This window comes from Vanacampus margaritifer, chromosome 17 (genome assembly GCF_051991255.1).
Source record: "Vanacampus margaritifer isolate UIUO_Vmar chromosome 17, RoL_Vmar_1.0, whole genome shotgun sequence".
Taxonomy (NCBI): Eukaryota; Metazoa; Chordata; class Actinopteri; order Syngnathiformes; family Syngnathidae; genus Vanacampus; species Vanacampus margaritifer.
Window position 1 is genome coordinate 18,094,376 of NC_135448.1, and position 15,651 is coordinate 18,110,026.

Here is a 15,651-nt window from a genome sequence, read left to right on the forward strand (position 1 = left end):
AAGTCCAATAGCTTTCATGCTAACCCATGAAACTCCAATCGAAGGGCTAACGAATGGCGGCGTTCTATGCTTTAAACGCCGAATGAACTTGTGAGTGTGAAGCATTTCATTGATTAGTTTTTTTATAAATGGGGACGGAATGCAACGCGGTCGGGGGGGGGGGGGGGGGGGGGGCAGCTTGATCCACATTCCCGGCATGCGACCGGCCATGCATGAAATGGGACGCACTCCATCGAGCGAAAAGACGCATTGATCTCGCGGTTAGTCGGTATGTTTGAATTCATTAAAGTTCTTTTTCACTTTTGACACGTATTATTCTGCAGGAAGTAAAAAAATAAAAGTATTTTATAGTGCAATATGTATTTCATCAGGAACTCTTGAGGCACCAAGCGACTATCAGAAGATCCCATCAGGTGGGCATTTAGGGCCCCACCCTGGCTTCCAACGTAATCAGAGTCCTCTATGGGGGGGGGGGGGGGGCACATGCAACAGAACATACATGTGTTGCATGTGAGAACAACGCTGCGAGGGGAAAAAGCAACAGAGCTTCGGCCGCCATCGATCAGCTCTCCAGCTCTGGACGAAGGGTCGCAGAGGCCGGCAGGGATCGTTAGTTGCTTTTGTTTTTCGCTTGGCAGCGGCAGTGCGGCCCGGAGATGGTTCGCTTTTGGTAGCGCTTTTTACTTGGTGGAGGAAAAAGGCCGTCGCAGACCACATTTCATATCCAGGATGGAAGGTTAGTGTTTTTTTTTTATATTTAGAGTGGGGAGGGTCAGAAAGCTTTTAATCATAAATTCAAAAATATTTGGTTGCTACTTTGTAGTTTTTTTTCATCTATGGGTGAATAGAAATGAGCATAGCATATTACAGGAATTGTCAAATCGTGTTGGATCTTCCCATTCCTTGTAGAGCTTCTGTAATTCAAAAGCATCTAAAATGGGCGACTGGAACTTCCTGGGCGGCATCTTGGAGGAGGTGCACATCCACTCCACCATGGTGGGCAAGATCTGGCTGACCATCCTGTTCATCTTCCGCATGCTGGTCCTCGGCGTGGCCGCCGAGGACGTGTGGAACGACGAGCAGTCGGACTTCATCTGCAACACGGAGCAGCCGGGCTGCCGCAACGTGTGCTACGACCAGGCCTTTCCCATCTCGCTCATTCGCTACTGGGTCCTTCAGGTGATGCTCCTGATAGGGATTCGAGCTCATGTGGCTCTTTTAGTCCCTTTCCTGTGGCTCCCTGGATCTGGACAAATATTGTTTGAATGAATTAACTGTTTAGATTTAAAAATAAATAATAAAAAAATGTCAGTATAAATTTGTAAGAGACAAACGGCAGATAATTTTTTAAAACTGTCTAAAAAGTAACCATAAAATGTCCAAAAAGGAAAAAGCAAAGCAGAAAAAAAATTACCATATAATGTAAACAAAAAAGGTCCGTTTTTTTTTAAAGCATAAAAGATAATGTCCAAAAAAAAGGCAGAAAATTACCGTATTACACAAAATAGCCACAAAAATGCTGCAAATTAATTTAAAAAATCAAAAAAGAAAACATCCCAAATATAAAAAAACATCCAAAAACAAAGGCAGAAAATTACCATATAATGTACACAAAATAGCCCCAAAAAATCCTTTTTTTTTTCTTTTTTTAAAAGGCAGGAAAGAAAACGTTCAAAAAGGAATCCCCCACTACCATAAAATGTGCACAGAAATGCCAACAATGTAAAAAAATGAAATGTCCAAAAAAGGAAGAGAGGCACAAAATTACCATCAAATGCGACAGAAAGGCAGAAAAGTCTAAAAATGAATGAAAAAGGAAGTCTGATAAATGACCTAAATAAATAAATCCACTGTTTTATTCATCACAATGTTTAAAGGTTTTGCAGCTCCTTTTGGTTATTTATTTGGCCTAAAATAATAATTAGACAGCAAAGGTTGCTGACCCCTGCACGAGCTGAACTGGATCTGGACCAGAGGAGGTTTCAACCATTTTACATCCTGATAGAATGTTACCACTTCCGGTGGTGGGGTGTGCCTCCTGGCTCCAATTTGGGGCATCAATAGTTTCTTGTTTTTTCCGAGCGAAGCTGACGAACCTGAGAAAGAAATGACCCGAATGACTGAGAACCTCCAACTCCACCGGGCCAGCGCCTCTGATGGTGTTTTCCATTCCGCAGGTGATCTTCGTCTCGTCGCCGTCGCTGGTCTACATGGGCCACGCCATCTACCGGCTGCGCGCCCTGGAGAAAGAGCGCCACTGCAAAAAAGTAGCGCTGCGGCGCGAGCTGGAGTCGGTGGACGCCGAGTTGGCCGACGCCCGGCGGCGAATCGAGAAGGAGATGCGGGGGCTGGAGCAGGGCAAGCTCAACAAGGCCCCGCTGAGGGGCTCGCTCCTGTGCACCTACGTGGCGCACATCGTCACCCGCGCCGTGGTGGAGGTCAGCTTCATGACGGGCCAGCTGCTCCTCTACGGCCACCGCCTGAGCCCGCTCTACAAATGCGAACGGCAACCCTGCCCCAACGTGGTGGACTGCTTCGTGTCGCGACCCACCGAGAAAACCGTCTTCATGGTGTTCATGCAGGTGATTGCCTGCATTTCTTTGTTCCTCAGCCTGCTGGAGATTATGCACCTGGGATACAAGAAGATCAAAAAGGGCATCCTGGACTATTACCCGCATATCAAGGAGGAGCTGGACGACTACTACGTCAACAAGTCCAAGAAAAACTCGGTGGTGCATCAGGTGTGCGTGGGCACCTCGGCGGGGGGCCGCAAGGCAACCATCCCCACGGCGCCCAGCAACTACACCTTGCTGCTGGAGAAGCAGGGCAACGGGCCCAACTACCCGCTGCTCAACGCCTCCTCCGCCTTCGTGCCCATCCAGGAGGACCCGGCCGTCAAGCTGGTGGGCTTCAAGGAGGCCAAGGAGGGTGTCCCCAGCCCCACCGACCAGAACAGCAACAACACGAGCAGCGAAACCCGCTCGCCCCCCGCCGACAAGGACGCCGACCCGCTGGACTGCACCGATTGCCCCGCGTCATCCGACCTGGCTTCCTGCGCCGCCCTCCCAGTCGTGGCCCGCAAATCCCGGAGACCCAGTCCGCAGTGGAACTGCTCAACGGTTCTTGAGGGCAACACCTCGGACAGCGGCGACTCCTACCAGGGAGGCTCCACGAAGCCCCGCGCGGGAAGCGGAAGTGCGGGCCCCCGAGCCAGGAGCCTGCTCTCCAAGTCGGACAGCGTGAGGAGGCCCGCCAGGCCCCAGAGTCCGGACTCGGGCGGAGACGCCAGCTCGGCATCCCGACGTAGCCACGACAGCCCCAGCCCCGCCACTTCCTCCCCCAACCGACGCGTGTCGGCAGCCAGCAGTGGCGGCAGCAGCAGGCGAGCGCCCACTGACCTGCAGATTTGACATGACGCTCGCTCTCTGGCGGACATTTTGTGACAGGCGGTGGTTGCAACTGATGACATGCAAATACATCATGACAGGACTTGAGTAGATTTTTCAGGTATCTATACTTGAATATTTATTTTTCTGGTGAGAAGTAACAAAGTACAAATACTTTGTGACAGTACTCAAGTAGATTTTTCTATTATATACAGTATAATTGACCGTCTTACTTTTCACTTTAGTACTTAAGCAGAGGTGGCAAATCCAGGTTCAGAAAGTAAAAAACCCTGCCACAGTGTGGCTTTAGCCCCTGATGCTAGCTAGCAGGTAAAGGAGCACCAATGGAGCTCGCTAGCTAGCACCCGACGCTAAAGCCGAACTGTGGCTAGCTAGCTAGCACCCGGCGCTAAAGCCAAACTGTGGCTAGCTAGCTAGCTCTCTAGCAGGTAAACGAGCACCAATGGAGCTAGCTAGCTAGCACCCGACGCTAAAGCCGAACTGTGGCTAGCTAGCTAGCTCTCTAGCAGGTAAACGAGCACCAATGGAGCTAGCTAGCTAGCACCCGGTGCTAAAGCCAAACTGTGGCAGGGTTTCTACTTTCTGGATTTGGATTTGCCACCTCTGTACTTTTTTTTACTTTTACTCAAGTACAGAAGTTGAATCAGTACTACTTCTATTACCAGAATCTTTATGTTATAGTGGCATCCACAATGCTCTGCTTTCAGGCCCCGAGGGGAATTTGAAGGGAGGGGCCGGAAAAGTCTGACTCTAATCTATAATAATGTAGCAGACATTACATAAGCAGCAGGAACAAATTCAAGCCAAACTAAAAAAAAAAAGAAGAAAAAGGATTGACTGATTTATATGTTCTGTTGCTACAACCCTTATAGAAATTTCAAGTGCGATTAAAATTCATGAAAAGTAATTATGAACTGAATTGATGAGTATAACTTTGCTATTAAAATGAAAGTTCATAAACAATCAATTGGAACAGAGTTTGCCAACCTTTATTGAGCCCCAAGGCACATGTTTGTTACATTACAAAAAATCTTATTGTACATTTTTTGTTTGTATAATAAAGCAATGCTATTTCTTATAAAATGGTTTTGATAATCTCTTGTATTGGGAGCCTCATCGGAGGGAACGACCGCTTCTATTCGGCAGCTTCAGGCGATGGCTCGTACTGCGTCAGCTACAAAAGAAACAATAAAACACAGACAAATGTATCAAAATGTATATTGAAGAAATGTTACCTTGCTCTTCAGCGTCTGGTTCTCCTCCTCGAGAAGCTGACACTTTTTCTGCAGCTCATCTTTTTCGCCGGTAAGAGCTTTAGCCTTCTGTGCGATGATGTGACGCTTCAAAAAACTACATAGACACAAGGTTCAGGTTCTAAACATATATTTTTGTTCCATATTTAATTGCATAAACATGATTCTGTCCTTTTGTCGTTATAAAACTTAAAGCGTATATAAATAAAATAATAGGGACTGTGAGGCATTGCACATTTTGGCACTTAATTGTTCTTGTGGGTCAATGAAACTTTTATATTTGACATATGGAGACAAATGTCAATGTTAAGTTTATTACAAAAAAAAGTTTTCCTCCAAAAAGTATTTTTTCCTTAACCCCCTCCCTTCCCCCCAAAAAGTTTTATTTTTTTATTTTATTTTTGTTGGGTGAAAAAATACAACTTCCCTTATAAAATAGTTCTATAAAGTAATCTGAGTGTATTCACGCATGTGCAGCAGACACAATTTTGATATTGACCTGTGAAAAATACAATCTACAGTACATATATTTGGACTGTAATTATTTTTTATACTGGTAACAAAGGATACTCCATGGCATTGTCAGGTTTGTAATCCTCGCAGTAAAGTGCCGTCATAGCTGTAAAAATGTGATGCAAAATGCAGCTACATTAATTTGACATGATTTTGAAATGTTTACATTACAATGATGCGTAGGCCTACTTACCGTTTGCCAAGGCGTCTACCACCCCAGTTTGTTCGAGATATAATCTGAATTCTGCTCTCGCCGCCATTATTGAGCCCTTAAACACAAAAACAACTTTGTGTCAAACATTTGTGGGGATGTTTATGAAATGTTTTTTTTTGTTTGTTTGTTTTTTGCAAGGTGTTATACAGCCTATTTGTGAGAGGTATCTGGGTCTGGACCTCTTTTTATATAAATATAAACAACAAACTACATGACCTTGAACTCACCTTTTTTTGAGCCATGAAGAAAGTTAATTAGTTCAATTTTGCGCAAAAATGTGACGACTGGGGTGAATTGCTTAGGGTTGACGCACTCCGTCACTAGGGCAACGCATAACAAGTGTTCCCCCTAACCAGAGATTCAAACAGTAATTTATAGTTTTAGTCTGTTTGTTGATTAATTTTCAGAATATATGTTTGTTTTTTTGTTGTTTTTTTAATCTCTCCATTTTGTGTTTTTACGTGTCGTTTCCAGTACTAACAACTCTATCATTTTTAGCTGACTTACAAATCAACTGGATTCAAGCGTGGCCATTTTTACAGTCCTTCCAACAGTTTGTAGATCTACACTTCCGCAAAGTTGCCAACGTCATCATTCATGTGACTGCGGTCTCCGTGAGCATAAAAAAAAGAAGAAAGAAAGCATCGCAGTCAAAATGTTTCCACCACAGATCGACGAGGAGAAGCAGGTTGTCTGATCTTGCACTTGAAGAATTCCATCTGACACCAGAGTGAGTTGTACCTTTTTTCTCTCTCCATTTGTCTAAATAATGGAGCGGTGGCATAGCTGGGTTATTAATACTTTAGCTAATCGCTTATTTGCGTACATTTCCAGCTAAATGAAACGAGACACTTCTACTCCTACTACTGATAAAATTGCATTAGTTATTGTATATAACGTGCAATAATAAATCATATCTAAAAGGCTTCTCAACTTGTCATGGCACGCTGACGAAATGTATTATTTTTGTATCAAAACATTAGCACAAAAATAATGTTTTTGTCAAATTTAGGGAAAGGACCCCAACTTCTTAGTTTGTGGCTGTCTGACAGATTGCCTGAGTAAAATTCATTGATTTTTCGAGTGATATTGGAAAAGTGATGTATTGTTTTCAATGTATGTATTGTTTATTGTTTATCATTCACATACATATAATTGATCCTTTTATGGCAGTACATTGCATATTTTTGCAAGTTTGGGTCCCCTGTAAGGAACCAAATACCTACTACAGTGATGCCTTGATTTATGACTTTCTTTAACCCCATAAAAATAAGTGGAAATAACAAATAATCAAGAGTTCAACCAACTTGAGTAATTTGTTAAAAACAAACGCAGACACACACACACACACTTTTACCATGTTAGTCAACATTGGACAAGCCAAAAGTCTCAAAAACAACACTAACCCAGTTTATGGCCTGACTTTGACTGGGTGGTGCTTTTATCTGAATATGTCGCTTATCAGCAGCATAATTGCATCTTGTAACCAAAGTATTGTGTTTTTAATTTTTGAGGATATACATTTACCTAGAATTTTGGAAAATTGGATCGTAATGTAGTTTAGAAATATCAGATGTGCATTTCAGGGTATTTGTTGCGTCTATATTTGTGTGGTTTTGCAGAAAAAAAAGATAAAGAAAATATTTTATGATTCCCGCTGAAGAACATTCCATTGTGACCTTTGTGACAGCAAACATGCACATTGAAGGCATGGAATTATTTCACTAATATTGTAGAGTGTACTGAAGTATTTCCATGTAATAATTATTCACTTTAGCATCATTAGTTTTCATGCGTTAAAATCAAATTATAATATTAATCTTTCTAGGATGACTTAATTCGGATCACATTGTGACCGTTATGACCCAAAGCAGCATTCCAGTGTGTTCATTGTCCCAGAAGACAAAATGGTGACACACGTTACCTTATGTTTGTTTTTGTCTTTGTTGTTTTTTTGCATTGCTTTAATGTGGCCTTTGTCCCGAAAGTGGACGGTCTCGCTTCCGTGAACTTCGTTGGAGAACTTCACATGCCTGTTGCGAAACAACTAACCTAAAGGTCAAAGCAAACGGGGGTTTCAAAGCAAACTTTCTACAGCAGCTCATCCTCGTGAGATATGTCGGGATCTTGTCGAACCAGCTTCTGACATGCCAGCACATGACTTGAATGCGCTTCTATTTACTCCTGTGCCTTTCACACATTGAGCCGTCGGCGTTTTCCTGTTGAAACTTGATAGAGCAGCACATTTTGAAGAACACCCGGTGATGTGCGGCTCTCGAGTCCTCAACGTTGGGTTCGCCTGCGCATGTCAGGTTCAAGCGTTTAACAAGGATAATCATTCAAAAACTGCCTCAAGAAGCCATCCTGGAAAAGAAGGTGTTCGTTTTTGATTTTTAGGTTACATTTGGTCATTTTTCTGAGCACTTTAAAAATATATATATATATTTTTTAAATATATATATATTTAATTTAACTTAGTTTCCCTTAGCAACATGAATTTGGCTATCATAGGTAAACCCACCAAAAAAAATGCCTCAAGAAGTAATGCGTGAAAAGCCACGGAAGGTCAGCCATTTTGCTTTGAAGCTGCCATTTTTCTTTAAAAAAAAAAATTAAAAAAAACTTGTTGTCTATCATGAGAAGACTGACAAAAAAAAAAAGTCCCTAAAAAGCACGCTGAATCTGCCACCTTGTTTCTTTATTTTCATTTAGCCAAATAATTAAGCTCCAATCAAAAGTGTTGCTGCAGTGTTGACTTTTGGTTCGTTTGCATATTTACATGGTCATGTGTTCACCTCACATCCTTTTGCTGACACTTCAAATGCGTCGTCCCCCCCCCCCCCCCTCCCTTGTTTTCAGCACACACACAGACACACCATGGTTCAGTGATCCCATTCTTCTTCGCGCCTCCGTGCTCAGCAGGCCAACATGGCGCACCCGAGCGGCAGCTACTCCGTCAACGCCGAGCCGTCGGACGAGAGCGAAGACAACGAGCCGCTCCTCCGCGATGTTACAAGTGGGTTTGTGTGGTTTTTCACGCCGATTGAACGTATGCAGACGTTTCCGTACAGAACAAGCAAACAAACCAACATCAATCCGCAAAAGTCGTTTCTTGGGTTTGCGGGAGTTGCGGACGTCCGTCAAATTTCATCACGAAGGTCCTCCGCTCCCCTCGCAGTTCCTCCGCTGTGCTGCTCGGCCCGCTTGAACCTGGCCAGCCTGATGTTTCTGGGCATCGCGGTGGTCTACGGGCTGCGCGTCAACCTGAGCGTGGCCATGGTGGCCATGGTGAACACCACCGGCGAGCCGGTCCCGGGGCTCAACGGCACGGTGCGCGCGTGCCCCCTCCCCGCCGGACCGGACAACACCAGCAAGACGTTTGAGCAGCCTGAAGGGGTGAGAAAGAAGGTGGGGTACGTAGCCCGCGCGATGAGGCACTCGCCCGTCTCACTGTCCTCTTTGACGTCCGCATCCAGACGCCGCAGTACCCGTGGGACGCGGAGACTCAGGGTTGGCTGCTGGGAGCCTTCTTCTTCGGTTACCTGTGCACGCAGATCCCGGGGGGCTACCTGTCGGGACACTACGGTGGTAGCGTCTTCCTGGGCTTGGGGGTGCTGGGCACGGCCACCCTCACCGTCCTCACGCCCCTGGCGGCCAAGTGGGGACCCTACTGGCTGTTTGCCCTGCGAGCGCTGGAGGGACTGGGCGAGGTCAGTGTGGCGCAGAAAGGAGACGTGTTGGAAATTCAACTAAAAGAAAGTTTAAATAGAGGGACAAAAGCCTAGTTAGTTAGTTGTATTTACAGTAATTAGTAGGTTGGTCACACTTAATTGGTGAGCGTCAATTAGGTTGGTCGGTTAGTTAGTTAGTTAGTTAGTTAGTTGTATTTACAGTAATTAGTTTGGTCACACTTAAATGGTGGGCTGTTTGAACAATTAGCTTGTAAATTAGATGAGTTAGTTAGTTAGTTGTATTTACAGTAATTAATAGGTTGGTCACACTTAATTGGTGGGCTGTTTGAGCAATTAGCTTGTAAATTAGGTGGGTTGATTGTTTAGTTAGTTAGTTAGTTAGTTAGTTGTATTTATGTTAAATAGTAGGTTGGTCCCACTTAATTGGTGGTTTGTTTTATCAGTTAGATTGTAAAATAGACATTTAATTGCTTAGTTAGTAGTTCATTCCTTTGGGGAGTTGGTGCGTTACTAGTGTATTTCATTGGTCGGTTAGTTAAGTAGTCAGCCAGTCATTTAATTAGTTGGTAGTTTTATTGGTTAATGGTCATTTGGGCGGTCATTTTGTTGTTTTGGTCAGTGAGTGAGTTAGTTAGCCAGTCTTTTAGTTATTTTGTTTCCTAGTTAGCCAATCTGGCAATTAGTTGCTAAGTTAATATGTTAGTGTTGTTGTTTAGTTAATTCGTTGTTTGGTTCATAAGTTTTGTTTGGCTGTTTGGACAGTTACTCAGCTGGTAATTTAGTTAGTTAGTTGGTCAGTGAGTTAGCCACTTCTTTAATTAGGCAGTTGGTTGAGTGGTGAGCTAGTTGTTTGGTCGATGAGTTGTTATGTTTGTTGGTAAGTTATTATATTTGCTGTTTGTTGAGTTGAAGGATTGCTCTGTTGTTTATTCAGCTGGCCTGTCAATTAGTTACTTGGCTGGTTAGTTACCTAGTTTGCCAGGCAGGTAGTTGACTAATTAGTATTTGTTTGATTGGTCAGTTGGTGAGCTGTTAATTTGTTAGTTGGCTACTTAGTCAGTTGGATAGTTGGTCACGTGTTCAATTGTTTGATCCGTTGTTATTATTTCTGTTTTATGGCGCTAAAACCCAACACAAAATGCCATTTTATTTATTCTTTGTTGTTTGTGGTGGCAGGGCGTGACATTCCCGGCAATGATGTCAATGTGGGCCCACTGGGCTCCGCCACTAGAGCGTTCTCGCCTGATGTCGATGTCGGGGAACGGCGCCAATTTTGGTGCCTTCGTGGCAATGCCGCTCACCGGGTACATCTGCCAAACACTGGGCTGGCCCGCCGTCTTCTACATCTGTGGTGAAGCACACACACACACACACATTTAAGCGCACGGGTCTTGCAAGTCGGCGATCCTCATTTGGATGTTTTTTTCCCCTCCGCCTTCAGGGGGTGCCGGTTGCCTCTGGGCTGTTTTTTGGTTTCTCCTCGTGTCGGACGACCCCCGCACCCATCGGCGTATCAACGAGGAGGAGCGAGATTACATCATTGCCTCTATCGGACATCAGGTAAACGCTAGACTATGATGCAGTGGCGGGGGGGGATATTTTCTCGAAAGATGCACAAAAGCATAACGTACGCCATGTGTGACTGCTCAGGGCAGCGGTCACGGTTGGTCCGTGCCCGTGCTGAGCATGTTGACGTCGGTACCGCTGTGGGCCATCATCATCACGCAGATGTGCTCCAACTGGTCCTTCTACACGCAACTCACCTCCCTGCCCACATACTTGAACAACATCCTGCACTTTGACCTCAAATCGGTAGGTTGGGACCTTGTTTATTTCATATTCATTAGTTAGTGTTAAGTCATTTAAGTTGGTTAATTAGTTAATGGCATGGTCAGTTCGGCTAATAATATTTGGGTTAGTCCGTTTAGTCATTGTGTTAGTCAGTCTTTTGGTTAGTTGGTTGGTCAATTGCGGTATTCACTGTTTGGTTAGTTTCTTAGTAGTGTTTTTCCGATACGATACTGGTATCGGCAGAGGCCCCGATACTGTATTAAAACAGTGGTATCGGTGAGTACCAACAAGTGTCATGCCGATACCATTGCAGCATCTTGTGTCTTGCTCATGCACGACATTCACTGATGTGTGACATGTTCACTGCATGCCGAGCTAAGATATCCTATTGGCCCTTGAATGCTCTGAACCAATGGCAGGACAGCTTTTTCATGTTGAAAAAAAAAAAAAGTAAGATATCGGTATGGTATCGGTATCGGTATCGAAACAACACTATTTCTTAGTTAACCAGTCATTCTGTTGGTTAGTCATGTGGTTCGTCACCTGGTTTCTTGGTCGACAAACTTACTAAGTTGGTCATTGAGTTAGTAAGCCAGTTGGTTAGTTAGTTTGTCCTTGGTAAATCTGCCTGTTGGTTAGTCGGGCGGTTGGTTAGCCAATGGTTAGTCGATGTGTTAGTTGGTCGGTTAGTCTTTCCATGATAAATCAATCAGTTAGCAGTTGGTTAGTTAAATATTAAATAGTTGTTTTGTGAGTCAGTCATTTAGTTAGTTGCTCGCTTGGTTAGTTAGTTGGTTAATTAATTCAGGGATGTGATTTTTCCGCTAATTTGCGGAATTCCGCTTTTTTTATCTCCCCAAAAAAAAAAAAATCCGATTTATTTTTTATTTTTTATTTTTAGTAGTAGTTCATTGTGTATGCACATGACTACGACAGATAACATCTTCTGCTATAACAAAGACATTTGTGGTATGCTCTAATATGAGTTACTTTTCATTTGGTCATGATACAATTATTTGTTCATGAAATTTGAACCCCTCAACATTATTTATGTGTTAACTTAGTAATCACATTAGTTAGATATGATGATATTCTCAGTGATAGTTTTTAAAAGCAAAGGCAGTCCAATGTTTTTGAATGTGACTGATTTTGAGTTGACCAAATGTTAAAAATAAAAACTAAACTAAAAAATGTTGCCATTTTATATGGGATAGTTCAATATACATTGAAAATTTATGCTGTTGTTTTGTCTATTTCTTTGTCATGTGAGTGCATTGAAAGTACTTAAAAACACGGAAAACCCATGAGCGAGTGCCAGCGGCCCCCAGACCCCCGGCTAAATTTTCAGATAATTTCACTTTGGTCAAATCACATCCCTGTTAATTGATGACTTAGTTATTTAGTCTTTCGGTTAATTATAGGTTGATAGATAAATAGATAGTCACATAGTGGTTGGGTTGTTATGACCTGTTTGCTTGTTCAGTTCGCTGATGATAAATGACTTGTTGATAATTGTTCTGCCGTCTTCCGTACTGTACGCGTGCATCTTCAGAACGGCTTCCTTTCGGCTGTGCCCTACCTGGCGGCGTGGCTGTGCGCCACCATGTCAGGCTTCTTGGCCGACCACCTCATCGAGAGGAAGGTGTTCAGCGTCACCACCGTACGCAAGCTCTTCACGCTCACAGGCAAGCGCCTCAACCTCTCCGCCAGCCCAATTCACCTGCGACCGCCCCCGAGAGCAATTCAATCTCGACCGTCTGAAGTATTGAGGAAAAACTGCGCGTAAATCATTTTGAATGATTTCATGTTCTGCAGGCATGCTGTTTCCTGCCAGCTTCCTCCTGGCGGTGGCCTACTCGGGCTGCAGCCACGTGCTCACCATCATCTTCTTCACGCTCACCTCGGCCACCGGGGGCACCAGCGGGGCTGGGGTCTTCATGAACCAGATCGACATCGCCCCGCGGTGGGCCTGGCACTTACACGATCTCATTTCATTCATCCTGTTCTTTTGCTGATAACGTTTTTTCCCCGATAAGAAATACACAACATAAATTGTCTTTGAAAACATTGTACTTACGCATGCTTTTTTTCCCCTTCAGGTACGCTGGCTTCCTCCTGGGAATCACCAACACGTTCGGGACCATTCCCGGAGTCATTGCCCCCATCGCGACGGGATATTTCACCAAGGATGTAAGAGAAACTCAGCGCTCGTTCGCTTGTCATGAGGGCCAATAACGGTCACGTCATTCTTATGTTTCCACCGGTCAGCACACCATGGAGGGCTGGAGGAAAGTCTTTTGGGTTTCAGCCAGCGTCAACGTCTGCGCCGCCATCTTCTACACGCTGTTCGGAAGCGGCGAGGTCCAACCGTGGGCCATCCCGAAGGACGAAGACGACAAGGACGAGGGGAAGAGGACCAGGTCCGTGTCTGCTTAATTGAAGGAAATTCTGCACTTAACGAGTCGCAGGAGGATTTAGGATCACACTTTAAAGCTTTATTTTTAAATGGGATATTCAGGATTTTTTTTTTTTACTGTTTTTTTATGTAGTAATTCTGTTACGTTCTTTTTAAATACAAGTTTTATACACAGATTGGTCTGAGATGGGCAGAAGTGTAGACAGAGAGAAAACGGGGTTGAGCAGCCAGGGGAGGGGCGAGAGAACCATGAGCACAACAAGCAGGAATGCTTTTTTGTGTTGAAAGCAATCGTCGCTGTCCCAGATGCAGACGTCGTGTATTTATCTGAATGCGTGAAGCCACAACGGCTGTGTGATTGCCGGTTACGTCTCACTTGGGTGAGTTCTGACTGCTGTTGTGTTGAATGAATGTTACCGACACTTTTTATAAGGTTAATCTCTTGGATGGTTGTTTTCTTAACACGCCACCAAAGAGTACAGTTACAGTTGCAAGAATCGTTTTCATAAAACCTGTGGACCAAGGCACTTTTTTTCGTACAAAAAAAAACCCCACCACAAGCCTTATATCGTATTTAAATTATACTTTATGGCAACAATGTTTTTATTTTAATTTGTTTATATATATTTTTAAATGGAGTATTGCGAAACGCCACAGCACATATTTGGTTATTTATTTGACTGTCTGTGCCAGGTTGAATTTTTCACAATTTTTATGTACTGACTGTATTTGTATCCTGTTACGCATTAAAAAAAAACTCTTTAATTGACAGAATTTAAATTAAGATTAAAAAAAATCAAGCTTACTTCACATTTGTACAATTGTGTCTTTATTTTCCATCCCGGCAACTATTAAGTCAATGGAAAAAATAAATACAGCACAATGTCTGGTCACCAAAGCATACAATAGCAATAGCATTTATGGCCAGCAGGTGGCACTCCAAAAGCCAAAGCGATATCGGCGACAACTACCTAGGTTTAACTTCATATTTAAAATATAAACAATACAATTACAGTGTTACTTTTTACTTATTTTTCATTGTATTTATAAGATAATTGCGACATCAGAAGTAAACAAAAATAATAAATGAAAAAATACAACACTGGCACCATACCACCGGTGTTCACTAATGTAAATGATTCAATTTAGTTCAATTCCTAAACATTTGTAAATAGCCACAATTTCGTGTTATTTTTTTTATTTGTGTGTGTGTGTACGCTTTTGTGGAATGTTGCCTCACAGTTGCCGTCGTTTGCATCAGCCGGTGTAAGTGACCGTCAACCTGGAAGTACCTCGACGTCACAGTGGTGTAACACACTAAATATTCCCCTTCTGTTGACTATTCGAATCACTTGGTTTGTTTGTTTTTTTAATAACGTTTGTTGTAATAATCAAGGATTTTCAATACACTTCAGGTACTATATTTTGACTTTTGACTAGGTTTGAAAGTTCCAATGTAATAAATTTACGATTAGATTAATTTCGGGTTTATTTTCCCCTCATGATTAAGTCATGTTTTCATGAGGTTTTTAATCTCACTTAATATTATTATTATATTATTTAATTGGTACCACAACATAAAATGAAGCTAGAAGGGGATATGTCAAGTGTTAGTGCAGTGTAGATCAGGATAGCACATAAAGGATTCATAAAAAAAACAAGTGTAAACATGATTTGTACAACAGTGTTCTGAAAGTCGATGTAAAAATGGAACATGTGAGTGATCCAAGCAAGACAAAACTTTAGGATTATGATTATTAGTACTTTTTTCTTTTTTGATTTAACTGAAGAAAGGATAATCAGATGCTGGACCAGGCACCGGGGTTTTGTTGTAAAGCATTTGGCTAATACTTTTTTCTTTCTTTTTTTAAGGCAGGATTAGTGAATAATGTGTCCTGCAGTGGTTGAATTAGCTCCTATAAAGTATGATAGGGTGTACCTTTACCTTTACCTTTTGTGACTTTTAATACCGAGGCCAAGCGAGTTGTTCCACAAGTCAGTTGAGTTTCAAGCCTTGTCCTGACAAAAAAAGAAAAGGCCTCAGGGTGTAGGGGTTTGTCACACCTACAAATAGAAACCAACATGCCTCTCTCCTCTCCAGTGGGACCCAAAAATCTCCATCGAGCTTTTTCAGCTTGTCGTTAGCCTTTTTACACCTGGACATCTTGATGCGCGGGGGAGCGGGTGCTTTTGGCCTACTTTTGCAAGTTGAAGTCAGTGTTGCAAACGCACCTCATTTGCATCAACTGTTCCAGACGCCGTTTGCATGCCACATGCTGGCATCGTAAACTGAGATGGAGTCCAATTTTGTATTTGTTACACTGAAAATGTACTCAATCTACTACACCATCTAATCAGTTGTTTA

General features: G+C 43.0%; 3 protein-coding genes across 5 annotated transcripts; 2 read left to right on the forward strand and 1 right to left on the reverse strand.

Annotated features, from left to right (window-relative positions):
• The first annotated feature begins 189 nt into the window (after positions 1-189).
• On the forward strand, positions 190-4,581 carry LOC144037025 (gap junction alpha-9 protein-like). 2 transcript variants are annotated; one of them, XM_077548138.1, is made up of 3 exons: positions 190-736; positions 910-1,179; positions 2,178-4,581. In XM_077548138.1, the coding sequence occupies exons 2-3, from the start codon at positions 937-939 to the stop codon at positions 3,408-3,410; spliced, it is 1,476 nt and encodes a 491-aa protein (XP_077404264.1). In that variant the 5' UTR covers positions 190-736; positions 910-936; the 3' UTR covers positions 3,411-4,581. The 2 variants fall into 2 exon arrangements, with proteins under 2 accessions (XP_077404264.1, XP_077404265.1); XM_077548139.1 differs by having other exon boundaries at positions 190-1,179.
• On the reverse strand, positions 4,381-6,387 carry LOC144037029 (c-Myc-binding protein-like). Of its 2 annotated transcripts, XM_077548144.1 has the most exons (6): positions 6,129-6,387; positions 5,895-5,997; positions 5,367-5,442; positions 5,231-5,279; positions 4,643-4,757; positions 4,381-4,581 (listed from the first exon to the last, which is right to left on the reverse strand). In XM_077548144.1, exons 3-6 carry the CDS (start codon positions 5,431-5,433, stop codon positions 4,543-4,545), a joined length of 270 nt encoding a protein of 89 aa, XP_077404270.1. In that variant the 5' UTR covers positions 5,434-5,442; positions 5,895-5,997; positions 6,129-6,387; the 3' UTR covers positions 4,381-4,542. The 2 variants fall into 2 exon arrangements, with proteins under 2 accessions (XP_077404270.1, XP_077404268.1); XM_077548142.1 differs by lacking the exons at positions 5,895-5,997; positions 6,129-6,387 and adding an exon at positions 5,615-5,827.
• Positions 5,956-14,091, forward strand: LOC144037024 (sialin). The gene is made up of 11 exons (XM_077548137.1): positions 5,956-6,117; positions 8,247-8,403; positions 8,566-8,783; positions 8,864-9,097; positions 10,256-10,430; positions 10,521-10,639; positions 10,730-10,891; positions 12,423-12,555; positions 12,686-12,833; positions 12,970-13,060; positions 13,139-14,091. The coding sequence occupies exons 2-11, from the start codon at positions 8,316-8,318 to the stop codon at positions 13,304-13,306; spliced, it is 1,536 nt and encodes a 511-aa protein (XP_077404263.1). The 5' UTR covers positions 5,956-6,117; positions 8,247-8,315; the 3' UTR covers positions 13,307-14,091.
• The last annotated feature ends 1,560 nt before the right edge of the window (positions 14,092-15,651 follow it).

What these genes read in the sequence shown, in the direction of transcription:
- LOC144037025 (XM_077548139.1), top strand. Translation starts at nt 937, where the DNA reads ATGGGCGACTGGAACTTCCTGGGCGGCATCTTGGAGGAGGTGCACATC. An exon ending in TTCGCTACTGGGTCCTTCAG is followed by an intron (nt 1,180 to 2,177) that starts GTGATGCTCCTG and finishes TCCATTCCGCAG; the next exon opens with GTGATCTTCGTCTCGTCGCC.
- LOC144037029 (XM_077548142.1), bottom strand. An exon ending in GGTAGACGCCTTGGCAAACG is followed by an intron (nt 5,280 to 5,366) that starts GTAAGTAGGCCT and finishes ACATTTTTACAG; the next exon opens with CTATGACGGCACTTTACTGC. An exon ending in ACCAGACGCTGAAGAGCAAG is followed by an intron (nt 4,582 to 4,642) that starts GTAACATTTCTT and finishes TTTCTTTTGTAG; the next exon opens with CTGACGCAGTACGAGCCATC.
- LOC144037024 (XM_077548137.1), top strand. Translation starts at nt 8,316, where the DNA reads ATGGCGCACCCGAGCGGCAGCTACTCCGTCAACGCCGAGCCGTCGGAC. An exon ending in CGTTTGAGCAGCCTGAAGGG is followed by an intron (nt 8,784 to 8,863) that starts GTGAGAAAGAAG and finishes GTCCGCATCCAG; the next exon opens with ACGCCGCAGTACCCGTGGGA. An exon ending in CGCTGGAGGGACTGGGCGAG is followed by an intron (nt 9,098 to 10,255) that starts GTCAGTGTGGCG and finishes TTGTGGTGGCAG; the next exon opens with GGCGTGACATTCCCGGCAAT.